This window comes from Tachyglossus aculeatus, chromosome 6 (assembly GCF_015852505.1).
Source record: "Tachyglossus aculeatus isolate mTacAcu1 chromosome 6, mTacAcu1.pri, whole genome shotgun sequence".
In the NCBI taxonomy this organism is placed as follows: domain Eukaryota; kingdom Metazoa; phylum Chordata; class Mammalia; order Monotremata; family Tachyglossidae; genus Tachyglossus; species Tachyglossus aculeatus.
In genome coordinates this window covers 47,813,539-47,840,569 of record NC_052071.1, presented here as the reverse complement: position 1 = coordinate 47,840,569, position 27,031 = coordinate 47,813,539, and the positions used below count along the sequence as shown (strand labels likewise).

The window sequence follows — 27,031 nt, the reverse complement described above, 5'->3', positions numbered from 1 at the left end:
TGGTTTAGTGGCTAGAGCATAGGCTGGGAGTCAGAAGGTCATGGGTTTTAATCCTGACTCTGCCACTTGTCTGTTGTGTATCCTTGGGCAAGTCACTTCACTTCTCTGGGCCTCAGTTACTTCATCTGTAAAATGGGGATTGAGACTGTGAGCCCCATGTGGGACAGGGACTTTGGGGCCTTGGTTCATTCTTTCATTCAATCATATTTATTCAGCACTTACTGTGTGAAGAGCACTGAACTAAGCGCTTGGAAAGTACAACTTGGTTGTATCTACCCCAGCACTTAGTACAGTGCCTGGCACATAATAAGCGCTTAACAAATACCACAATTATTATTACTATTATGGGAACCTGATCTGAGCACTGCCTTAACTAGAGAAGCAGCATGGCTCAGTGGCAAGAGCCCGGGCTTGGGAGTCAGAGGTCATGGGTTCTAATCCTGGCTCCGCTACTTGTCAGTTGTGTGACTTTGGGCCAGTCACTTCACTTCTCTGGGACTCAGTTACCTCATCTGTAAAATGGGGATTAAGACTGTGAGCCCCACGTGGGACAACCTGATTATCTTATATCTCCTCCAGCTCTTAGAACAGTACTTGGCACATAGTAAGTGCTTAACAAATACCAACAATTATTATTATTACAAGTCAATCAGATCTGACACAGTCCCCATGCCACGTGGGACTCACCGTCTAAAGGCCAGGGAGAGTAGGTATTGACTCCCCATTTTACAAATGAGGAAACAGAGGCACCTTAGTCATGCTGGAAGGGAAGAGAGAAAGTGGAATAGGCAGAAAACATTGGATTTTTCTCTGCCTCGAATATGGGAAGCTGCTAATATTATCAGAGTATTAGGCAAGTCTCTTCTGGATTCGTATCTATTACTCTATTCACTTGTACATATCTATTCTATTTATTTTATTTTGTTAATATGTTTTGTTTTGTTCTGTCTCCCCCTTCTAGACTGTGAGCCCACTGTTGGGTAGGGACCATCTCTATATGTTGCCAACTTGTACTTCCCAAGAGCTTAGTACAGTGCTCTGCACACAGTAAGCGCTCAATAAATACGATTGATTGATTGATTGGCTGAGTCAGAAGCTCTCTTAATCTTTCCCTCTGTAAAAATAAACAAGTTCATACACATCCCCATAGGGCCTAACATCCAGTCCCTTTGAATGAATGCCCCAGATGCTCTCCATCTGTGAGAAAAGCCCTGAAGAAAGTTAGCAGGGAAACCGATCAGTTTAAACACATTTGCCCTCCTGCAGACTGACAGCTGAGTTTTCAGTATCCATAGTGAGACTGTAAAAGCCTATTTTCTTCTTGCTTCTTGAATTCCTATGGGCCTTCTGGCATTTTCCCTAGGGATGAAGGAAATCGATTTTTCTCTCTTGAATTGAAAAAAGTGAGGTTGGTGGTGGTGGGAGGGAGAGGAGGTGTGCATGTACCTGCATGGATAAACATATATACCCATCCTTCCTCTGGAAGGGTTTCATTAGGTATTGAATTGCTTTGCTAATGAGCATGTGTCTGCTTTTTAAATGGTATTTAAGCATTTACTATGTGCTGGGCACTGTACTAAATACTGGGGTAGATACAAATTAACCATGTTGGACGCAGTCCATATCTCCCATGGGGCTCACAGTCTTAATTCCCAATTTACAGATGAGGTAACTGAGGCCCAGAGATGTCAAATGACTTGCCCAAGGTCACCCAGCAGATGAGTGGTGGAGTCAGGATTAGAATCCAGGTCCTTCTGACTCTTCTGAGTTCTTCAGGACCTGGAAGAAATTAGTCTGGCTCTAACCATCTTCAGCATCTTTCTGGAATCACATCTCCAACAGGGTCTTTTTCCTCAGTTACTTTTCTTCTCCCCACACTTACACACCTCAGCGCTCTTGGGCCAACTATACTTGGAGAAGCAGTGTGGCCTATTGGAAAAAGCATGGGCGTGGGAGTCAGAAGAATCTGGGTTCTAATTCTGGCTCCACCACATGTCTGCTGTGTGGCGTTGGGCAAGTCATTTCACTTCTTGGTTCCTCAGTTACCTCATCTGTAAAATGGGGGTTAAGGCTATGAGCCCCATGTGGGACATAGACTCTGTCCAACTTGATGATGCGCTGCACACAGTAAGCACTCAGTAAACACAATTGAATGAATGAATGATCTTGAATCTACCCCAGCACTTAGTACAGTGCCTGGCACATAAGTGCTTAATAAATACCACAAACTGTGGATTTATGCATTGCCACTCATAGAACATCTGTACCTGTTGACTAACAGACCCTACTGTTTAAGCACTTTTTCAGCTACATGTCCATTTTTCTTTTCTTTCATCTATAAATTATATTGCATCCATCTCCCCCACTGGGCTGTAGACCGTAGATTCATTCATTCAATCGTATTTATTGAGCGCTTCCTGTGCGTAGAGCACTGTACTAAGCACTTGGGAAGTACAATTCAGGGATTCAGACAATCTCTGCCCATAACGGACTCACAGCCTAGAAGGGGTGAGACAGACATCAAAAGAAGTAAGCAGGCATTAGTAGTCTCATTATAAATAAATAGAATTATAGATATATACACATCATTAATAAAAATCAACAGAATTATATTAATAAATATATATACACACAAGTGTTGTGGGATGGGGAAGAGGGAGTGAAGCGGGGCTTAGTTTGGGAAGGCTGTACATATCTCTGTCACCTCAGTGGAAGTCTAGGCTCCATGTGGATAGGGAATGGGTAGCTTTTTTGTTCTGTAATAATAATAATAATGGCATTTATTAAGTGCTTACTAAGTGCAAAGCACTGTTCTAAGTGCTGGGGAGGTTACAAGGTGATCAGGTTGTCCCTCGTGGGGCTCACAGTCTTAATCCCCATTTTACAGATGAGATAACTGAGGCCCAGAGAAGTGAAGTGACTTGCTCAAAGTCACATAGCTGACAATTGGTGGAGCCGGGATTCGAACCCCTGACCTCTGACTCCAGAGCCCGTGCTCTTTCCACTGAGCCACGCTGCTTCTCATACTTCTGTACTTCCCATGCCCTCAGTACAGTCACTGCATCAAATGCTGCTCATCAAATGCTGCGAAAAGAGCACGTTCTCGTTAGAAGACCTGGGTTCTAATCCGGGCTCCGCCATTTGTCTGCTGTGTGACTTTGGGTGTCAGTTCACTTCTCTGTGCTTCAGTTACCTCATCTATAAAATGGGGATTAAGATTGTGAGCCCCATGTGGAGTATGGACTGTGTGCAATCTAATTACCTTGTATCTACTCCAGCGCTTAGTGCAGTGCCTGACACATAGTAAGCGATTAACAGATACCATTAACACCCCTCCCTCCACATTTTGTATCCCCTCCCACCAGACAGAGAGCTCGTTGTGGGCAGGAATTGTCAGTCTTTATTGCTGAATTGTACAGTGCTCTGCACACAGTAAGTGCTCAATAAATATGATCGATTGAATGAATGATGAATATTACTACTTTAAACTCCTTGAGGTCAGGGATTGTGTGTTTTAACTCAGTGATATTCTCCCAGGTGCTCTGTGCAAAGTAATTATAGTGGCAGGGACTAAGCGCTTACTATGTGCTAAGTGCTGAAGTAGTCGTAACCCCTCCTTGGCCTCCTTTGGCCCTGCCGCCTCCCCCAGCCCTGGCAGACCCCGTCTCTGGCCTGCGAGGAAAAGCTCAGCTCAGAGAGGAGACAAAGAGATGTACAGCCTTCCCAGACTAAGCCCCCCTTTTCATTCATTCATTCATTCATTAATTCATTCATTCATATTTATTGAGTGCTTACTGTGTGCAGAGCACTGTACTAAGCGCTTCGTAAGTACAAGTCGGCAACATATGAAGATGGTCCCTACCCAACAATGGGCTCACAGTCTAGAAGGGGGAGACAGACAACAAAACAAAACATGGAGACAGGTGTCAAAACAGTCAGAATAAATAGAATTATAGCTATATGCACATCATTAATAAAATAAATAGAATAGTAAATATGCACAAGTAAAACAGAGTAATAAATATGTACAATATTTTCAATGTGTACCAAGTACAATATTTTCCTCTGCTCCCCCTCCCCTCCCCACCACTCCAACTCACTCCCTTTTCTCTACCCCCTCCCCACCCTACAGTACTTGTGTATATGTGGACATATTATTATAATTCTATTTATTTTTATTAATGGTGTATATATCTATAATTCTATTTATTTATAATGAGGCTACTGATGCCTGTTTACTAGCTTTGATGTCCGTCTCCCCCCTTCTAGACTGTGAGCCCCCCGTAGGCAGGGATTGTCTGAATTCCTGAATTGTACTTCCCAAGTGCTTAGTACAGTGCTGTGCACACAGTTAGCACTCAATAACTACAATTCTATTTCCTGCAGCCGTTGGAGGGAGAGCACGTGCTGGATAGCCACCAAAGCAGCAGCAGCAGGGAAAGGCTGGTTTCTGACAAGCTGCACTCCGGGCCAGCAGACCCTGTGGGTGGCTAATAATCTGGCAGGCTTAATTATAGCAGCGGAGAAATTAGAGCCCTGCAAATCCCCCCGCCCCACTCCGGGCCCAGGCTGGCCCACGCCTTTCTCCATAGTGGCCTCTCTGCCTCGCTTTAGCGTCCCAAACGGTGGGGCTTCCCCTGTGCTCGACGCTCTGCTGACATCTTTCCCTCTCTTAGGTATGAATTTGACCTCCTTCTCTCCGGCCCCCCTCTCGTCCTGACCTTTGAGAACTTCCTTCCCCTTGCGATTGGGGATCAGGTCCCTGGAGTGATAGGTCCGGGGAGAGGCTTGAGTTCAGAAAGCAATGAAACTCAGCCTTGGTATTCCTCCCTTCTTCCCTCTTCCCACCTCTCTCCCTCCCTTCTTCCCATCTCCCTTCCTCTGTTTCATTTTCCTCCTCCCTATTTTTCCTCTCCCCAACCCTTTTATTCTTCCTTTATTTGCCCCCTCCCTTTCTTCACCCCCCACTTTCTTCCCCCATTCTTCCTCCTCCTCCACCTCCTTCCCTTCTTCCTCTTCCTCCCTCTCTTCCCATTCCCCGGCCCTTCTCTTCCTCTGAGAAGAGGGCTGGACCTCTCTCATACCCGAAGCGGTCCCAGGTGCAGAGGACGGTTCTTCCCCTCCCTCCCCCTCAGCTCCCCTCTCATCCTCGTCCCTTTGTGTGTTCTCGGTCCTGTTCGGTGGCCTGGCTTCCTCTCCTTTGAATTTCCCGAGCTGAGGGGGAGGTCTCCTTTTTTTGGCGGTACTTTGTAATGGAAATCTCTCCCTAGAGGGAAATAGCAGTTCATTTACATCGATGGAGATCTGAGACCCACAGGCCCTTGGATGTCCTTTTGAAGGGAGAGGCAGGGAATTTGGGTGGGGTTAGTGAAGGGGATTGCCTTTGGAGGCAAAGCTGGGGCTGTTCTCGGGAAGCAGAGTAAGAGTTCTGGCCTAGGGTCCTGGATTCTCTTATTGTGGATCTTCACCATCACTCAGTTTCTCCATCTGTCAAATGGGAATAATGATTTTTGCCCCTTCCCTACCTCATGGTGGAAGGGAGTGAGGAAGTTGCATTTTTTTAATGGTATTTGTCTAGCTCTTACTATGTGCAAAGCTCTGTTCTAATTGCTGGGGAGGATACAAGATTATCACGTTGTCCCATTTGGGGCTCACAGTCTTAATCCCCATTTTACAGATGAGGTAACTGAGACACAGAGAAGTCAAGTGACTTGCCCAAGGTCACACAGTTGACAAGCGGTGGAGCCGGGATTAGAACCCATGAACTCTGACTCAGATACAAGCGCATCAGGTTGGACACAGTCCCTGTCCTACATGGGGCTCACAGTCTTAATCCCCATTTTACAGATGAGGTAACTAGGGCACAGAGAAGTGAAGTGACTTGCCCAAGATCTCACGTAGATATGAGGGGAGTTGGGATTGGAAGCCAGATCCTTCTGACTCCTAGGCCAGTGCTCGATCCACTAGGCCACTAGCATGGTGTCTAGAAAGGTTCCTTCCAGAACTTGCTTGTGTCCACCCCAGTGCTTAGTACAGTGCCTGGCACATAGTAAGCACTTTACAACTACTACTATCATTATTATTATTATTATTATTATGATGTGTCTGTCCCCATTCATTCAATTGTATTTATTGAGCACTTACTGTGTGCACAGCACTGTACTAAGCGCTTGGGAAGTAAAGTCGGCAACATATAGAGGCAGTCCCTACCCAACAACTGGCTCTAACTACAATTCTATTTCCTACAGCCGGTCCACTCACCCACCCCCAGCCCATTCATCCAGTCAGTCAGTCAATCATATTTAATCAGTGTTTATTTTCTACAGAGCCCTGTACTAAGTGCTTGGGAGTGTATAATATAATAATAATAATAACGATGGTATTTGTTAAGCACTTACTGTGTGCGAAGCACTGTTCTAAGCGCTGGGGGGAATACAAGGTGATCAGGTTGTCCCACTTGGGGCTCACAGTCTTCATCCCCATTTTACAGATGAGGTAACTGAGGCTCAGAGAAGTTAAGTGACTTGCCCAAGGTCACACAGCAGATGTGGCAGGGCTGGGATTAGAACCCACGACCTCTGACTTCCAAGCCCATGCTCTTTCCACTGAGCCACGATAATGGGCACGTTCCCTGCCCACAACAAGCTTCCAGTCTAGAGGGGGACCCACCCAACCATCTGTTTGGGCTTAACCCAGCTTCTCAAGGCTGTTGGATTGCCTCTCTGATCAGGGTGATTCACTGCCCTTGCTCCCATCTGCCTCTCTCTCTCTCTCTGTCTCTGTAGCAACCTCAGCAGGACCTGGACAGGGTGCGAGAGGCTAGTCCTCGGGCTCCCAGGGTCATGGCATCTACACTGTTGGGTGGCGGTGACCCGACTCGGCCGAGGTACGACCTGGACTTCTCGGAAGCCATCAACCAGAGCATGCAGGTCCCTGCCCGGCTTAAGGTGGCGGGGGGTCCGGGCCTGGAGGACCCCCAGGAGACAGCTGGAGACCTACCCCCGTCCTTCCACATGCACATCCCCGACAGGATCTCCGTGGCAGGTAGGGTGTGGGTGGCACCCCTGGCGACCCAGGCCAGTGCATTTCCTCCCTTGGCAGTAGTGTGGGGGGAGGAGGGCGGCTGCCTCGGCCATGCCCTCAGAAATGGGGCAAGTGTGGGGTTGGGGCCTGTGTCTGGGTCCTTTTGTGCCGCTCTCCCCATGTCCCCCTCCCTGTTCCGCTGTCCCTGTTGCAGGAGACAGAGGGTAACAGAGAAAGGGGTGTACTCTAGAAGCAGCAGGCGGGAGTCCCCTATGTTGCAGCCCCTACAGTAGCCTGGGTGCTGTCTTCATTAGCCGAAGCACCTCTGTGTAGGGAGCTGAGTTGGAGCTGGTGGAAGCAGCCTGGGTGGAGGTGGCGATGATGCTTGGCTGGGTCCCCTGAAGGAGCCTTAGCTCTAGCCTCAGGGGCAAGCAGGTGGGGGATGATTCATTCATTTAATTGGATTTTCTGAGCACTTAGTGTGTGCAGAGCGCTGTACTCTGAGCTTGGGAAAGTACAATATAACAAACAGTGACATTCCCTGCCCACAACGAGCTTACAGTCTAGAATGGGGGAGACAGATATCAATACAAATAAATAAAATTACAGATATGTACATAAGTGCTGTACATAAGTGCTGTGGGGTTAGAAGAGGGGAAGAGCAAAGGGAGCAAGTCAGGGTGATGCAGAAGGGAGTGGGAGAAGAGTGGGTGATGCAAATGAACTAGAGCTCTGGGCACTTTGCTCTTCCTAGAGCTGAAGCCCCTGGGGGTCCCAGCTTGCCAGTGTCCTTCCCTATCTGGCATCACCTGGGGAAGATGTCCCCCTCCCAACCTCCCCCAGTGGGTGATATCACCCCAGGAATCTTGGAGTCTGGGTTTCAAAAGCCCCAACCCAATGTTGGAAGCTCCCATCAGGCTAAATCCTAATTCCCACTGTGGATAGCAGTACAGCCATCCATCATCCCAGGCCAGGAGTTGCCCCCAGCCCAGAAGGCACACCCCAAGGCAGGGAGCCAACGGCCTTCTTCCGAGACCCCTGAGTGGGGATGGGTACATTGCATCCTTTTCCCAAGCCATGCTGGTGGCCCTGGGTCCCATTCCAGAAGCCAGATCCCCTCCATGGCATCACAGAATTGGGGGTGGGGGAGAAGTGAGTCCAGTTTTAGCCGACCTTTCCCCCAGTAACCACCACAGAGTGGGAGGGGAGAAGATGATCAGAGACAAATGACAGCTTTTTACTTGGAGCAGGAAGTGCTGGAGGCAAAGTTCAGCTCCAGCTGAAAAGTTTCATCTTTTGGGGGATCACCTGGTGTGTGGATTTCCCCCTTTTGGGGTACCCAGTTCTCACTGGCCACCCAGTTTCCTTTTCCAACAGCCAGGGATCACCCCCCTAGACCTTGCCCCCTCAACAGTGACTTCAGGCCGTGGGCTGGGGCTGGGGGGGGGGGGGGGGTCTGTTGTCCATGAAAAGGAACTGGCCCTTGTACCCTGTTGTTGGATCCAAGAAAATAATAATAATAAATAATTGTGTTGTTTGTTAAGCACTTACTGTGTGCTAAGCAATGCACTAAGCACTGGGGTAGAGATAAGATAATCTGGTCGAATACCATCTCTGACCCCCACGGAGTTCACAGTCTAAAGGGAAGGGAGAAGTATTGAATTCCCATTTTACAGATGAGGAAACTGAAGCACCGAGGAGTTACGGGATCACACAGCAGTCATATGGCAGAACCAGGATTAGAACCCAAGTCCCCTGATGCCCAGGCCTGTATTCTTTCCATTAGGCCACACTGCTTCTGGCTGGGCAACAGAGGGAGGGGGTGCTTTGCTCCACTTCCCCATGTGTTTCAGGAGGATACAGTTTAGTGGGTCTTTCCAAACATCAGGGTGAGGGATCAGCAGCCCAGACCTCAAAAATCCTCTTGATACAAGGCTGGAGGAGTACGCAGGGCAAAGAGGAGGAGGGGTATCCTTCGACCCCACAGCTCTTGGGGTGGGCTGTGGAGCTCTACCTGATTTAGGGTGGGCAACGCAAGGCAGAAAGACAAAGAACCAGGCAGACACAGAGCCAGCTAGGCCGGGATCAGAGAGGGAAGTCCCCTAGTCTCAGTAGGCCTGTGGACGAGGGCTGGCAAAAATTTTGCTTTCTGGGATTTGGGGCCATGTAACTCAGCATCGTTTCTTCCTTTCCTAGAGGCGACTGAAGGCAGCCTGCGGCCCCTCTTCCGACAGAACTCTGGCTCCACATTTACCTCTGTGCCGGTTGACGTTTCGGGGGGGTTGACGACCCTCGTCAGAGCTGGGACTACAGTGTCCAGGAGCGTGGTACTGTATCCAGGGCCAGAGTCAATTCCTGGGCTTCAGACTGTCCTTGGGAACACTCCTGCTATTTTTCCCTATCCTGGGGCTCTGAGGACGAGAGAGGTAGAGGGTGGCCCACCTCAGTCCTGCCCTGAATAAGCTGGAGAGGTAGAGAAGCTATTTGGGACATATCTGGAGCTGTGTGTGGACACAGCCATTCTTGCTCTAGAACTTCATTCACTCAGCCTTCCTCTGCAGAGCCCCGGGATGGGCCAGATCAGTCAATCACTCAATCACTGTGATTGTCGGTGCACCTCCCAAGTGCGAAACACTGTACTGAACACATGAGAAAGTACTATAAAAGTAAGCGATGTTGAAGAGACGTTGCTAGTCTAAGTCCCCAGTATTCAGGAGGCCAACTCTCGATTTTGTTGCAGAAAGAATCAGCCGACTTGAGTTTAATTCTTTTACTTCTCTGCCCATTCTCTGGTGTAGAGGCCAAGCGTGCAAAATGGCAGATAGTTTCAGTAGAAGTAAAGGGTCTAGGATTGAACAGCAGCCCCTGTGAAATTGAGAACTGACTGCAGAGTGTTGGTCACCCAGAATCAGAGAACCAGGAATGGAAACTGTGAATCCATTGCCTCAGGCTCGCCCAGTGAAGTGCTCCACTTAACACTGCCCACATGCTGGCAAGGAAATCGGATCCCTGAAATTCTTTCAGCTTAAATAAGTATTCCAAGCTGTTTGGAGTCCTTCCCCGCCCCCTTTAGGGTCTCTTCTGGAGCAGAACTGATCCTGACAAAGCCTGGTTTGTTGAGGAATTTTGACCAATGCAGGGTGTCAGCTCAATCTATCGGGTTGCAAATGTCACGGCCCATTTTAGTTCTCAGGCAAACCTCGTGACGTGATAATTGTGACATTGTTTAGTGGGGGCAGAGATGTGTGGGTGAGTTTCCAGTGGGGTTGATCCCCATGCCTTTTTGCTGTTTGTTCACGAGTACTTTAGGATTGTCACAACACAGTTCTGCCGGGAAAAGCTGGACCGGGCAGACAGTGGCTGTCTTCCCTGCGGAGATGGGTCCTGGTCAGCTCCTGGTGATAACGCCTGCCATCCTCCTCTCCATGCCCGTCCTCTGCTAGGGCTGCTGGGGCACCGGGCATGCCAGGGTGGCCCAGGGCACGGGAGAGGGAAGAGGACAGAAATGCCAGCCATTGCAGGAACCGTGGGAGAAGGGGCAGCTTAACAATTGGGCTGGCAAGGGCCCCCCACTCCCCGCTTCTCCCTCTGTCATGGCTCTGCCACTAAAAACAGGGCCAACCTTTCTGAGAAATGAGAAAACATCCCCCTCCAGAGCCTGGCATTTTCTCCAGCTCTGCCCACGCGCCCCAGCGTGTCTTGGCTCTGCATCTGCTGGGCCGAGCATCTGCGGCCTGCAGTTCGACGGGCTCTGGGCCAGTTGGCCCCCTTGACTGGCCCGCCCTCTCACCTTCGGCCCCAGAGTGGAGTGCACTTGTGTTTGGGGAGGGACTGGTGGGGGTGGGTGGGGAGGGCAGTTGCCAGAAGCAGTCAAGCAGGCACTGACTAGAGGGGGTTTCTACCTCAGGTCCCCCTGGGCCCAGCAGGCCGACTTCAGAGGGAACGGGCTCCTGGTGAGGACTCCCGGCTTTCCCTCCAAAGAGCGAAGATTGGCCATGATCGGTAAGGACTCTGTTCCACTCAGGCCCGCTATGGATTGTGCCAGCCCTGAAAGGCATATCCTCGGCTCCTTGGGAGAAGGTAGCCCGTTGTTGGGTAGGGACTGTCTCTATATGTTGCCAATTTGTACTTCCCAAGCACTTGGTACAGTGCTCTGCACACAGTAAGTGCTCAGTAAATATGATTGAATGAATGAATGAATGCAGTAACACATTCAGCCAAACCCTTAAACCTGCTGTTAGTTTGAGCCCACACAACTTCTGTCAATCAGTGCTGTGTGCTGAACATCTTCAGTGTGCAGAGCACTGTACTACCAAGCGCTTAGTACGGTGCTCTGCACACAGTAAGCGCTCAATAAATACAATTGAATGAATGAATGTACTCAGTGCTTGGGAGACCACAATACAATAGAGTTGGTAGACATGATCCCTGCCCTCAAGGGGCTTACAGGCTAATGGGGGAGACAGAGACTAAGATAAATTACAGTTAGAGGGATGCAACAGAGTTTAAAGGTCTGTCCCCAAGTGCTACGGATGGGGCAGGAGAAGGGGGTACTCCCTGTGGTAATGAATCCTGGGGTTTTCCATCTCCTGGGCAAAGAAAGAACTGTTTCCTTTGGGTAGTCTTGAACCTACCACCCTCCAGCTTCACAAACTAGTTTGGTGGCCAGCACCCTTTGTGATTTTGTGAAATACTGTAAAGGATTTGGCTACTTTGCATTCTGTGACATTTTGAGCCACTTGAGATTCTGAGGTGAATCTGAAGCCTAGGTGGGTGTTCTCTTTCCCTCTTTTCTCCCTCTTCTCTCCTTCTCTGCTTCCTTCTTTCTTTTTCTTCTCTCTGTTCAGTCCATTTCTGCTGCCACTGAGTTGTTCAGAACTGAGTTTGAGACAATATGTTATGAGTTGGTGGGTTTAAGGTCCCTCCGCAACTTCCAGGTTGGGGTTCGTTCTGAGCTCACCACGAGGGGTGATGGGAGGCCATGGTGGAACAGCTTGGGTGTGGCCCCAAGGTGAGTTAAGGTCCCAGGACACCCTGAACTGTAATTAGCATCCTGAGGATGGGGGTGAAGGGTCACATGGCTGAGGTTCAGGGCTCAGAGCCAGTGGGAGCTTCAGACCCCATCCCAAGCTACAGGCCTGACTCGGGGTACATTATTAGGAAAGATTCTTGCCGTCTGTATGCAGTTTCCCCCAACTGGATTACGAGTCCTGCTCTCACTATCATTCAGTCAATTGTAGTTGAGTGCTTACTGTGTGCAGAACTCTTGGAAGAGTAAAATACAACTGAGTTGGTAGACATATTTCCTGCCCACAAATCCAGATCTTGTCGTCCTCCATTCTTCTCCCGCCCAGGCCTCCAGGAGACTGACTTCATGGTGACTCCCAACCCCTAACACAAAGACCAGCTGTGCCAAGATCCCCCTAACCCCCAACCCCCCTTGCTGAGAAGCAGCACAGCCTAGTAGAACAGGTCTGGGGGTCAGAGGACCTGAGTTCTCATCCTGGCTCCGCCACTTGTCTGCTGTGTGACCTTGGGCAAGTCATTTAGCATCTCCTTGCCTCTGTTCCCTCATAAGACTGTGAGCCCTGTGTGGAACAGGCACTGTGTCCAACCCGATAATCTTGTATCTACCCAAGCTGTTAGTGCAGTACTTGGCACATAGTAAGTGTTTAACAAATGCCATAAAAAAACAAAAACGAAGTCCTTACACAATTAGTGAGTGGCCCCTGGGTCCAGGCAGACAGATCTCTGTTTCTGCCATCAAAGCTTCCCTAGGCACAGTTTGGGCTGTTATAGGGAGGTAAAGACACTAGTCTAAACACCAGGATTGTAACAAGTGTGTGTGTGTGTGTCTGTGTGTGTACACGTATGTGTACACATGCATGCGTGTTTGCACCCACACTTTGCAGGCCAAAGAGGGGCAGCAGCCCTGCCCCTGTCTGCCCTCCCTTCATGCAGGGGAACAGGATCTTCTGCCTGCAGAACGTCTTCCAGGCAGTGTGGTTCCTGGGCAGCCTCCTCTCTCACCGTCTTCAGGCATCTCTCATGCCCCAGGCCCAACCCAGGTGACCAGTCTCCTGTGTGCCTCTGGCCCACATTGGTGTGTGTGTGTGTGTGTGTGTGTGTTTGTGTGTGTGTGTGCGTGTGCGCGCACGCACATGCATGTCCCTCCTCCCTATGCTTTCTAACCCTGAGTGAGCAGCAGAGCCCAGGGGTGGGGAAGGGGGTACTTGAGGCTGGGGTGGTCTCTGGGTTCCTGACCCCCTTTTCCCTTCTCTTTGGCGCAGGACCAGTTTGAGCCAGGCTGCAGCCTGGGCATGAGACACAGTGGATCTGAGGGAAGAGAGAAGGAAATTTAGAGACCTCTCTCCCCAGAATCACAGGGGTGGAGGGGGTGGAGGCCAAAAAATGTTCCTGATGGAGCCACTAAGCAGGGCTCAGGCCCTTGCCGGGGGCGGCATGCTCCCTGCTAGCCAACGGCGACACTTCCAAGTTCACACTCTGCTTCCTGCTTATTTCTTGGCTGGGTTTCCTCCTGCAGGAGGCCACCTGGAGTGGTGGGAGGGCAGAGGCGGAGCTGGAGACAGAGCTGTTGTGGAGGGACAGCGGGGGCTGCCAGCTGCTCTGAGTGTGTATGTTTGTACCTCACACATCCCTGGGGCAGGGGGTTGGATCACTCTGCTGTCCGCCATTCCCTGGCCCTCTGTGCTCGACGTTTGCATACTTACCCGCAGAGGAATCCGCCTACTGCCTTGTGTGCTGGGGTGGGCAGGCCTTGGCTTCCTTGCGGGGGTCTCCAATGTGTGGCGATGGGGAGTCGGAGGTACCAGGGTAGAGTTTTGGTCAGAGACAGGGCAAATTGGCAGGTCTCCCTGCTCCACTGGTCAGTTCTCCTTCCCAGACCCTGGCTGTGTGAGCTTCGCAGTTGGGTCATGCCTCTACAGTCCACCTCTCAATCAATCAATCAATCAATCAATCATATTTATTGAGCGCTTACTGTGTGCAGAGCACTGTACTAATGCGCTTGGGAAGTACAAGTTGGCAACATATAGAGACAGTTCCTACCCAACAGTGGGCTCACAGGCCCCGTTCCCCTTGGACTAATTTATAATTCCGGGAAGCAACACAGCCTAGTGGAAAGAGCGTGGGCCTTGGAGTTGGAAGGACCTGGGTTCTAATCCCAGCTCCGCCACTTGTCTGCTGTATGATATTAGGCAAGTCACTTAACTCCTCATCTGTAAAACAGAGATTAGGACTGTGAGCCCCATGTGGAACATGGATTGTGTCCAATCTGATAAGTTTGTATCTACCCCAGCACTTAGTGCACAACCTGACACACAGAAAAGCAGCGTGGCTTAGTGGAAAGAGCACGGGCTTGGGAGTCAGAGGTTGTGGATCCCAGTTCCGTCACTTATCAACCATGTGACTTTGGGCAAGTCACTTAACTTCTCTGTGCCTCAGTTCCCCCATCTGTAAAATAGGGATGAAGACTGGGAGCCCCCTGTGGGACAGCCTGATCACCTTGTAACCTCCCCAGCACTTAGAACAGTTCTTTGCACATAGTAAGCATTTAATAAATGCTATCTTTATTATTATTATCATTATGTGCCAGACACTGTACTAGGCCCTGGGGTATATACAAGATCATCAAGTTGGGCACAATTCATGTCCCACATGGGGCTCACAGCTTTAACCCCCATTTTTACAGAGGAGGTAACTGAGGCACAGAGAAGTGAAGTGACTTGACCAAGGTCACACAGCAGACCTGTGGGGGAATTGGGATTAGAACCCAGGTCCTTCTGACTCTCAGGCCATGTTCTTTCCACTAGGCCATGCTGCTGCTATCCTGCTTCCCTAAGGGCCTGATTCCCTGGAGGAAAGGCCTGGGACTGTAGGAAGGACTGAGATGGTAAGGTAATCTCATCTAGTAATAGTAGTCCTAGTAGTAGTATTCACTGAGCATACACTCAGTGCAATGCAGCGAACTAAACTCTCAGGAAGGACACAACCAGGGAGTGACACACACTTGTGCAGGTGTCTAAGTGGTTTTCTCCATTGTGCATCACCTAGGGGGCCAACAAGACCTCAAGTGTTGGAAGAGTGATCCCCTGTGCCCTAATTGTGTTCCAGCCAAATCGTAAATCTAACGCCCACAATACGGCAATATGGTCTGTGCAGAACAAGCGACTCTGCAAGTGCACAATAAAGAAACAGACAAGAGATGGTGGTCTCCGGGGTCAGGGGTTGTGCTCCAGGGTTGCGGTGAGGGTCTCCCCAGACCTTCATGTGTTAATATGTGGCTGCGTAACAAGATTTGGTTATTGTTCATGTCTCTGCCAGGCGTGTGTGTGTGTATGTGTTTGTGCGTGCAGGCATGCACTCCATTTTCTGCCAGGCAATAACACCGCTTTTTATTATGTCCGCAGTTCTCAGGATCTGGGCCCAGCCCTGGAGGCCTCCTTGGAGGACATGGGTGGGTCAGAGATCATGGCAATGAAAAAACAGGTGAGAACATGGAGGAAAAAGTAACTGTGTTGGTCCTGGACAAGAATGACCCCCAGAGAGGAGTGGAGGCTCTGAGAGCTGAGCAAGAGCTGGAAACTCAGTGTACTGAGTTCTAATCCTGACTCTGCCTTTGGACCTGCTCCCTGTAGGGGAAAACACTGTGGTCTAATGATAGCACACAGTTCTGGGAATCAGGAAACTTGGGTTCTAAACCCGGCTCTCCCACATGCCTGCTGTGTCATTTTAGGCAAGCCCTTTAACTTCTCTGGGCCTCAGATTCCTGACTTGTAAAATGGGGACTAAACACTTGTTCTCCCTCAGAATGCCAGCCCCATGTGGAATATGGACTGTGTCTGATGTGATTGTGTTAAATCTACCCCGTTTTGGCAAAATGCTTGGCACAATTTGTTGTCTTATGCTGTAGAGTCATGTCCGACCCACAGCAACGCCCCACCTCCACCTGCAATTGTTCTGGTAGTGGATCCATAGCGTTTTCTTGGTAAAAATATGGAAATGGTTTACCATTTCCTCCTCCCGCTCAGTAAACGAGTCTCTGCTCTTGGCTCTCTCCCGTGTCACTGCGGCCCAGCACAGGGGAGTTTTGACTTGTAGCAGATTGCCTTCCAGTCGCTAGCCACTGGCCAAGCTAGGAATGGAATGGGTAGGCCTCTGCTTGACTCTCCCTCCTGTAGTCGTGAAAGGTGGAGTACTGGAAACTCTGTAGGTGCGACCCTGAGAGGAAGCTTGGCACAAAGCAAGCCCTTAACAAATACCATTATTATTATTATTGTTGTTGTTATTATTATTATATAGGGCTGTTGACTAGTATGTCTCAAAAACCAGTTTCAGCACTCAGCTTCCTTGCTGATGGTGAGCCAGGGAATGACCATGAAGCACTGGCATCATCATCATCAATCGTATTTATTGAGCGCTTACTATGTGCAGAGCACTGTACTAAGCGCTTGGGCACTGTACTAAGCGCTTGGCATCAGTGAGAGGGAGAGGAATTGTGGGGCAGAGATTACTCTGGCTCCTGAAGGGGCTTAGCTGGTCTTGGTCTCTCTCAGTGAAGACACAGTGAGCCACATCCCACTGCTTGCTGCAGTCTGTCCTGTGGGGGTGACTTACGGGGTAGGAGTCTGGACAGCTGACTTGACTAAGGAGAAGTCAAGTCCCTGCTCTCAAAGAGTTTGTGCACAGACGAGAGCAGCAACAAAGGATACAGTAGCTCAACACGTTTTAGCAACTACACTCCAATGGAGAGAAAAGTTGCTAAAGAGAAAAGAGAGGCAGCACCTAACATTTGACATATATATGAATAAATATATATTTATATTTCATTCAATCATATTTATTGGGCACTTAGCGTGTGTAGAACACTGTACTAAGCACTTGGGAGAGTACAATATAACAATGAACAGATATATTCCTTGCCCACAACAAGCATGCAGTCTGGGTTGGGGGAGACAGACATCAGTATAAATAAATTACAGATAGGTACATAAGTGCTGTGGGGCTGGGAGGAGGGGAAAAACAAAGGGAGCAAGTCAGAGTCAGGTATATATATGTATGTTTTGGAAGTATGTTTTCATTTTGCTATTTTTGTAAGGGCTTTTCTCCTCCCTCTGTGTGTGTGTGTCTGGTGGTGGGGAGTGAGGAAAAAGAATGATAGGAGAAGGGAGAAGTTACACAGTTGCTTGCCTACATGGATCCAATTAAACCTCTCAGAAATTTTTGTAGCGAAGCTTCTTCCATCCCAGATTCTGGGTTCTGTAGTAGTCTTCCCTGGTCCCCACTCTTTCCATGATTTTTCTCTTTCTGGGAATCCCTTCTGGCCCATTTGAACCTCATCTCACTCCTGGCGTTTTTGAGGTCTTGGGGATATCAATTCTGCTTTCTCCCCACTGCCCACCAATCCCTTCTATCGCCTAGTCTCTTGCCCCCAGCCCCTAGTATCCAAGTCAAGTATGGCTCTAAACCAGTGACAGACTTCTCCAAAGGGTAATCCAGCATTACCCAGTAGTCTTTGGGGTACACTGCCCTATTCCAGTGGAAGAGAGGAAAATAGTGGCACCGTCTCCCCACCTGGTTCTGCCACACCGGATGTCACCATTTCTCAGAAGCCTGTGCATTGGCAGCTCTGTTCAGTGAGTTCAGAACAGTTCTGTTCAGGAACTTGCTGGGCCTGCTGGGTGAAGATGGCCTGGCCCTGTATCCGTCTGACTGGAGTTTTTGTTTTGCAGCTGTACAAGATCTCTAGGAGACTGCAGTCTCTGGAGGAGCAGTGCAGTGGCTGGCGGCAGAAGGAACTCCTGCTCTACTCCATGCTGGTCTCTGCCTGTGTCGTTAACACGTGGCTTTGGATGAGGAGATAGACAGTGGCTGCTCCCCCCGTCTCCCCTCCCACTTCAACACTTCTCCCTGCCCCAGAAGAACACACGGGTCAAGATTTGGGGACAATGCTTTTCATGTACTTTTGCCTCAAACACTGAAACTAGATCAATCCCCAGACTGACGACTCCAGGAAGTCACCTCCCCCATGGCCTTTTTCTGGGTGACCTAAAATGTAAGGGAGGGAGGGGTGCCACACTGCATCCTACGCAAGGGGATGTGGAGGGGATTGAAGAGGGCAAGGGAAGGAGGCGTACTTATTACCATGACAACTGGGATCCTGAAAATATTTGTCCGTCATGCCAATATACCTCTGTCCCTCTGAGCCAGAACTGGTCAGATTGCTTAGGTTAAGGACTTTGCCCTTGTAGTTTCAAGGGCGAGCTCCGGTTAGGCAGGGACAAAGTTAGAAAACGGTGTGGATGTTGGTGTTGAAAGAGAGTTGTGGTGGTGGCAATGGAGGGTTATGGAATAGGGGCCCAGGGCGTTTTGCTTGCAGGAGGACAGCCAAGTAGTTGTTTAGGGAGGGTGTCTGCTGACCCATAGCCTCCCCAACACATGTTCTTTTGCGTGAAGAGGTAAGTGCTGCCCTTGGCTGGTCCATCTGAAGCAAGCCACATTGGAGGAGCGGAATCCTTGGCGTTTCATTCCTAAAAGCATTCTAGGATCCTACGGGCTGACAACGTGTGACTGCTCTGAGGGTTATGGAACCCTCTGCCTAGAAATGGGGTTGGAATTTGGACCTCAAGGGGGATTTTTGGAGGAACCTCATGGAACTGAGGAACTGGGCCAACTTGATTCTTCTCTGTGTGTTGCTCCAAAATGCTTTTCACATCGTTCTCTGTGATTTTCCTTTGACCACTGAATCCCCAAAGGATTCAGGCCAAATATTCTGCCTCATGATTGGGTGAAAACAGTCATGTAATGAGCCAAGGCCTATCTATTGTTTACCTGTTCTACTGCAGACCCTTGATATCAAGGTTTAGAATGAAGAATTGATAGAGGAACCTATTCACTGATGTAAGTCCCTGCGTCTTGATTGGCTCCTAACTATACAACCATGGAATGCCTTCTTCCACTATTGAGAATTCTCCTTGTAAGTCTCTGCTTCTTGATTGGCTCACAGAGGACATGAACAGTGTTTTGTTTACCTTCCTTCATCTCCACTCTAGAATATTTAATTGGGCTATAGGGTTTACATGTAAGGAACTAGTGACTTTCAAATCGCATGCAATAATAATGATATTGTTATTGATCATGAATTAATCAAGGTGATAGGAAGACTTTGCACTTTACAAACTTTCCTCTTTAACGATCAGGCTTCTTGAGGACCACACAAACATTTTCCCCTTTTTCTCTGTGTGTCGGTCCAAAATGCTTTTCACATGGTTCTCTGTGATTTTTCCGTGACCACTGAATCCCCAAAAGATGCAGGCCAAATATTTTGCCCCATGATTGTATGAAAGTAGTCATAAAGTACCACTACCATGCACAAGCCCACTAGTATGACAGAGGTAGATTAAAACCTCAAATATTGAATTTGATGCTCGGATGTCTGTTTCATCCTCCCTCTCTTCCCATCCATCAAGATTGATTTTGGCAGAAGTCAATATCTCTATATTGTTCAGCCAGTAATGAAATTATCTTGTGTATGTTGTGTGTGTGTGTGTATGAAAATCTGCTCTCATCTTGAGTATTGCTAGAGATTGATTTGTTTGTTTTCTGATGGTTCCCTGCTAGCACATAACTGAAGACATTTCCCGTGAGGATTTGGGAGTGAATAGTTATCCCATTTATAAAAAATGAATTGGTTTGCCTGGTAAGAGCGGGAGGTCAGCTACTGAATACACAACCACTAATTACTGGCCAATTTCCACTGCAAGTATCAATCTGTCATATTGTATTTTGTACAAGGCTCATGCCCTGGGGAATCTGTTTTCACAAACATTGAGATATCAATAAATACAAAGGAAATATACCAGAAACATCACACTCTGGGGATCCTGACTCCGTCAACTTTTGTCCAAGAATTGGGATTGCGGATGGGGGCTAGGGGTAGACCCAAGGGGGTTGATGACTTTGTGGAGCAATTTCCCTGAGAAGGCATAGGTAAATCTTTGAAATTTATCCTGAACCCTTAGGCTTGGGTGGGCACTCACAATCCTCCATCCTGTATCGATCAATAGTATTTACTGAGGGCTTACTGTGTGCAGAGAACTGTACTAAGTGCTTGGGGGAGTTCAATACAGCAGAGCTGGTAGACATGTTCCCTGCCCACAAGGAGTTGGCAGTCTACAGGAGGAAAAGGGTAGTGGAGGGGGATGGGGTGAATATCAAGTGCAAGGGTGATGCAGAAGGGAGAGGGAGTAGGAGAAATGAGGGCTTAATTGTGGAAGGCCTCATGGTGGAGATATGATTTTAATAAGGCTTTGAAGTGGGGCAAGCGATAATCTGTTGGATATGAAGGGAGAAGGGAGTGCCAAGCCAGAGGCACAAGAGTCAGCGTTGAGGCAGATGAGATCAAAGTATAGCAAGTAGATTAGTGTTAGAGGTGAGCAGATTGATGTTAAAAGAGGGCAGCATATATGGAAGACACGATGGCTCCTATGGACCTTGGGTTTGTAACAATAATGATTATGGTATTTGTTAAGTGCTATGTGCCATGGACTGTTCTAAGCGATGGGGTAGATACAAGGTAATCAGGTTGGACACAGCCCCTGTCTCGTATGGGGCTCACAGTCTTAATTCCCATTTTACAGATGAGGTAACTGAGGCACAGACAGCTGAAGTGACTTGCCCAAGGCCACAGAGCAGACAAGTATTGGAGCTAGGATTAGAACCCATGTCCTCTGACGCTCATGCTCTTGCCACTAGGACATGTTGTTTTTATTAGTCTGCTGTGTTCGGCAGGGCTGGGGGAACCCAGTGAAGCTGGAAGGTGGCAGGTTTTAAAACAAATGTCCAGAAGACCTTCTGAAGTGGAGGCAGGTGAATGGAATTTGTTACCATAAGAAGGTGTGTTGGGAAGAAATAGCAATACTTTTAAGGAGGGGTTGGATGATATAGTTTGTTAGTTTGTTAGCGGGTTCATTCATAGCCACGAGGATAGATGATAAGGAGACAGCCATCTGGGAATCAATGATATTTAATAAGCACTTTGGAAAGGACAATGGAGTTGGTAGACATGATCTCTGCTCCCGAGGACCTTGAAATCCTGCCATTGCTAGAGGAAAAGTTCTGGGCTGGTTGGACTATCTATCTGATTCAATAATAGCCCTGCTGAGGTTTCTGTGCCTTTTCTATCTGTAGCAGAGGCTGGTTGGTGGAACTAGAACTGCCATATTTTCAATTTCCAATTAGCCTTCGCTTAGTACTCAGATACTTTTGCTTGGGTGAATTTGGACAGACATGCATTGGGGACAGTCATGATGTTCCTAAATGACTATAATTTAGCAAAAATGAAATGAACAAGGTCAAAGTTCTCATGTAAGAATTGCAGTCACTCTCTGGTCCTGCCCTGTTTTGAGGGAGGCAGCTTGACCTAGGGAAAGAGCACAGAACTGGAAGTCAAGAGATAGGTTCAAATAAAAGCCCTGCCATTTAATAATGATGGCATTTGTTAAGCACTTACTGTGTGCAAAGTACTGTTCTAAGTGCTGGGGGGGATGCAAGGTGATCACGTTGTCCCACATGGGACTCATCGAATTTTACAGATTTTACATTTTACATTTACATTTACATCATTTTACAGATGAGGTAACTGGGGCTCAGAGAAGTTAAGTGACTTACCCAAGGTCACACAGCAGACATATGGGGGAGCCGGGATTAGAACCCATGACCTCTGACTCCCAACCCCGTGCTCTTTCCACTGAGCCACGCTGCTTCTCAAGCAGCTGCCATTTGCTGCTGTGTGATCTTGGATAAATCATGTCTTTGTGCCTCCGTTTCCTCCTCTATAAAACGGGGATAAGCTACCTTTTCTCCCTCCCTTTTAGGCTGTAAACCCCATATAGGACAGAGACTGCATTTGATCTGCTCGTATTGTATCTAACCTAGTGCTTAATACACGACTTGGCTCACAGTAAGTGCTTAACAAATACCACAATTATGATTATTATTCTAGTGGGTGGTAGTGAGGGCCCTGTGACCTGCAGGATGACATCTATGTTTGCCTCCAGATGGTATGGGATTTACCATACAGTACCATGGGATTTACAGTCCCCCTTGAGCCCCAAGAGTGGATAATACACTCCACAGTGTATTGTTTTAAAGCTCTCACTAGCTGTGAGCACGACTCCTATATGGAACATAAACTCAAAGGAATAGTCCATGAGGCCTCTTCTCCCGTTTTTCCTCCTCTTCCTCCTCCTCCCCACTTTGCCCCCCCCCCCCACTTCTTCACACTCCTCCACAAATAACTTAACTGTTAAGCATCTGACCAAAAGGTGAAGATGGAGATTTTGTAGGATAAATTTAGGTGACTTCAATTACCCTTAACAAGCTCCTGCCTTTGCATGGGCATTCCTCTTTATCCATCTTTTCCCTTCTCTTCTCCCTCCTTACTCCCTGCTGCCCCTCTTCCCCTCCCTGCAGTGAGCTAGGAGGGACAGACTTGCTTCCATACTGACTTACTGCGTTTGCAGGCTGCTGTCCCCCAAGGCTATTATAGAGTGTTGTATTTCTTGAGATTCCCTTTCTCCTGGACAAAGTCCAGAGGAAGGTGGGCAGGAGAAGAGAGATCCTTCCTGAAACTATCCAAAGCTTGGAAATGTTCCCTCTGTTTTTCCAGGTAGTAGAGAATCCTGAATAAACAGGGAAGGGAAGCTGCTAGGGAAAATGGTTGCCTGGGTAGTGGGCAGAGGCAGGTGGAAAATCTGACTTCCATCTTCCCTTCCATATCTAAGTCCAGACTGCAAGCTTGGTGCGGGCAAGGAACATGTCTACCAACTCTGAATTCTGCTCTCCCAAGCGCTTAGTACAATGCTCTGCCCATAATAAAAGCTGAGTAAATAACACTGATGACTTTGGTAGCCTGTGGGCCCTTCGCTCCCTCCCTCTATCCCCTTGTTCAGAATTTTGCTCCTGCCCCTTTTTTGGCTGGGCTGCCAGCAGAAGCCTCCACGGATTCAATATCTTTCTGGCCCCTCCATCTGGCTACATCCCAAGGGAAGCTGGAATGAAGGGGACAAGCCAAAATGGCTTATGCAGGAGACATGGAGGGGTCAAAGGTGTGGTCACCTGATTCCAGTCTGAGTGCCTCCTCCCCCAGGCCCTCTAGGGAGAAGCTGGGAAGAAGAGAAAGCTGAGAGAATGCTGGCGTGTGTGTTTGTAGGTAAGGCCCAGGGAAAAATATGTTGTGAAACAAAGGGGGCCCTGGGGAGCAATTGGGCTCTGGATCAAATAGGCAAACAACAAGCTGGGTGAGGCTTGGTGAGCACCTCAGATCAGCCCCTTTCTTGTCCCAGCGCTTAGAACAGTGCTCGGCACATAGTAAGCACTTAAAAAATACCATTGTTATTATTACTATCTTCGAGACTACCCCCCACAACTCACTAAACCTCCTTAACAGTCCATCATTCTTCAAATTTCTCAATGGCACCTTGGGCCCCCTGGCCCACCTTGCCACATTTCAGGGAAGAATGAGCCAGAGGACGAGAGGATGGAGAGAAGGCCAGGGGTGCTACACACAACATACATTTGCAGGCAACCTGGATCTTGGGGTCAGCTAGGGCAGCTTAGTGGAAAGCGCCCAAGTCTGGAGGTCAGGAGACCTTTCATTGTTGTCATGGATCAGCCACGACTCTGCTGTGTGACCTTGGGTCAGATGAGATCATCGCTGTGAAAGCAGTTTGGATAATGAAAGCATTATTCAAATTCAGGGTCTTTTTAGAAATGCAATCTTATTGGCTACTCTATTAATTCTAATATTTCTTCCTTTATATCATTTGCTGTTTCAGAAGTGGAAGAGTGGGACCCCTGAAGCAAAAACACCCACACCTACTGGGCCCCCTTTATTTATCCCTCCTGCCCCAGCTCCCTAGCATTCATTCATTCAATTGTATTGAGCGCTTACTGTGTGCAGAGTACCGTACTAAGCGCTTGGAAAGTACAATTCGGCAACAGATAGAGACAATCCCTGACATGGAAGGGGCTTGGGGTTTGTCCAGGGTTCAGTTCAGTCCAGGAAGTTTTGGGGAGCTGGCTTTGATCAAGCAATCAACACCATTCATTCATTCATTCATTGAATTCATTCAATAACATTTATTGAGCACTTATTGTGTGCAGAGCACTGTACTAAGAGCTTGGGAAGTACAAGTCGGCAGCATATAGAGACGGTCCCTACCCAACAACAGGCTCACAGTCTAGAAGGGGGAGACAGACAACAAAACAAAACATGTAGACAGGTATCAAAACTGCCAGAATAAATAGAATTATAGTTATATGCACATCATTAATAAAATAGAGGAGCAAATATTCACAAGTAAAATAAATAGAGTAATAAATCTGTACAAATATATACAAGTGCTGTAGGGAGGAGAAGGGGGTAGGGCGGGGGGGGATGGGGAAGAGGAGAGGAAAAAGAGAGCTCAGTCTGGGAAGGCTTCCTGGAGGTGAGCTCTCAGTAGGGCTTTGAAAGGAGGAAGAGAGCTAGAGTATTGAGTGCTTATTGTGTGCAGAGCACTGTCTCTATATGTTGCCAACTTGTACTTCCCAAGCGCTTAGTACAGTGCTCTGAGCACAGTAAGCGCTCAATAAATACGATTAATGATGATGATGGGAGAGTACAATACAACAAGCAGACACATTCCTTGCCTACAAGGAACTACTGAGCACTTACTCTGTATAGAGCTCTTGGGAGAGTATAATAGAGTATAAGTAGATTCAATCTCTGCTCTCATTGAGTTTACAATCCAGTGGGGAACTTTAGGCTGTAGGTATCCAGAGGGAGTGGGTATCTTATTTACATATCTGTAATTTATATTAATGTCCATCTCCCACTCCAGCTCATTGTGGGCAGTGAATGCATCTGTTTATTATATTGCCCTCTCCCAAGTGTTTAGAACAGTGCTCTGCATACACAGTAAGCACTCAATGAATGAAAGTAAACAGTGGCATTTATTAAGCCTTACTGTATGTGGAGTACTGTATTAAATGCTTAGGAGAGGACAATTCAAAAGAGTAACCACAGACAATGGATGAAGCAGACACACAGTCGAGATCAAACATTTGCAGTACTGGATCTTTCAGGAAGGTTTGCCCCTGGGTTGTAGGATGCTAAGAGCTCAGGCACTCTTGGGTAACTGTGGTCCTGAGCTGTGAGTTGAGTTGTCTCTTTGTGCTCAAGGGAGAGGGGGTCACTGCAGGTTCCACAATCAAATGGATAATTCCTGGTTTGTGAAACCTGAGTTTTAATCCTGGCTCCACCTTTAGCTTGCCGTGTGACTTTGCAAAATTCACCGAACCCCTTTTGGGGCTTTAGTATCTGAAAGTTGTATTAGCAAGTTCTAATTGCTAATAAGGACAACCTTCATCAACTTCATTGAATTTTTTCATCTACTAGACTGTGGCCCTTTTAGAGGGCAGGGATCCTGCTCATCAACTCTATTGTATTGTCCCAAGCATTTAGTATAGTGCTCTGGAAACAGTACTCCATAAATACCACTGAATGGTTGATTGGGGTGCATTGTTCTAGGAGCAGAGAACAATTGCAAGAGAATTTAAGACAAGATCTTTGATTTGATTGTCTTAGAGTCTTAGAGAAATAATTCCAGACCTTTCATAGGTAATCGATGACTCTTCCTTCAGTGCTCTTCTCCCTCAAAATCTTTTTCTCCCAAGCATCAGTCTCTAAATGAACTAGTGGAAAGAGTAAGAGACTGGTAGCCAGGAGACCCAGAAACTAGTCGCAGTCCTGCCACTGGCCTGCTTTGTGACCATGGGCAAGTTTCTAAACATTCCTGGCTTCAGTTTCCTCATCTGTAGAATGGTATCTGCTTTTCCTGCCTCTTAGACTGTGAGCCCCATGTGGGACAGGGACTGCTTAGCCCAGAGTAAGGACAGATTAATATGAATTACATGGTTTCTCCACTGAATGCCGAGTGGAGTAACCTTAGTAATTTTTGATTGAAATAGCCCTTTCTCCATCTTTTTGCCTCCTTGTTTTCTCCTCCTTATTGAACTGAGTGGAACCTGTGAGCATTTTTTAAATGGTACTTATTTAGTGCTTACTATGTGCCAAACACTGTACTATGAGCTGGGGTAGATCCACAATAATCATATTGGACAGCGTCCCTGTCCCACAACGGGATCACAGTCTAAGTAGGTGGGAGTAGGATTTAATCCCTATTTTACAGATGAGGAAACTGAGACACAGAGACATTAAGTGACTTTCCCAAGGTAACACAACAGACAAGTTGTGGATCCGGGGTTAGAACTCTGGTCCTCTGACTCCCATGCTCTTTCCACTGGCCACAGTGCTTCTCAAATTGAATTCCCATCCTATTTCCCTACTCTAGTCACTTCATTACCTCTGCATCCTCTACGCACTTGGGCACTCTCTCCCTTCCCCATCAATCCTTGATAACACTGATACACATATCTGTAAACTCTCTGTAGTTCATTCTGGTCTTTCTTCCAGCTCCTACACTGTCAACCCCTCGAGGGCAGGAAGCAGGTTTACTAACTCTATAGCACTCTCTCAAGCACTTATTATAGTGATCTGCACAGAGTGAGCACTCAATAAATAGTGAGCCCTCAATAAATACAGTTGATTAACTAAATGAATGAGGACAAGGAACATACCTTGAGCGCCTGATGTGCTTTTCTAAGAGTTTAGTCCTGTGTCCAGCCAGATTAGCTTGTGTATAGCTCAAATCTTAGTACACTGCCTGACAAACAACCAACCAATCAACAAATGGTATTAATTGAACACTCACCATGTGCAGAGCACCGTACAAAGTGTTTGGGAGAGTTCAATGCAATAGAATTAGCAGACATGTTCCCTGCCCATAATAAACTCACAGTCTTGAGGCAAATAGTAAGTGCTTAGTAAATACCATTGAAAACCCAATGTTGCCTACTACTGGTAGTTAGCATCTTTCCACTGGGC

The 27,031-nt window shown here is 47.9% G+C and overlaps 1 protein-coding gene across 1 annotated transcript in view; it reads left to right on the top strand.

Moving 5' to 3' along the window:
* Window positions 1-19,910, top strand: part of LOC119930125 (mitochondrial fission factor homolog A-like) — a 30,838-nt gene extending 10,928 nt beyond the window's left edge. Inside the window, exons 3-8 of the mRNA XM_038748624.1 lie at window positions 6,786-7,044; window positions 9,220-9,350; window positions 10,931-11,025; window positions 12,936-13,091; window positions 15,453-15,531; window positions 17,775-19,910. Coding sequence (XP_038604552.1) covers window positions 6,843-7,044; window positions 9,220-9,350; window positions 10,931-11,025; window positions 12,936-13,091; window positions 15,453-15,531; window positions 17,775-17,906 — 795 coding nt within the window. The 5' untranslated portion in view covers window positions 6,786-6,842 and the 3' untranslated portion in view covers window positions 17,907-19,910. The remainder of the gene's footprint in view (window positions 1-6,785; window positions 7,045-9,219; window positions 9,351-10,930; window positions 11,026-12,935; window positions 13,092-15,452; window positions 15,532-17,774) is intronic.
* Window positions 19,911-27,031: the final 7,121 nt, after the last annotated feature.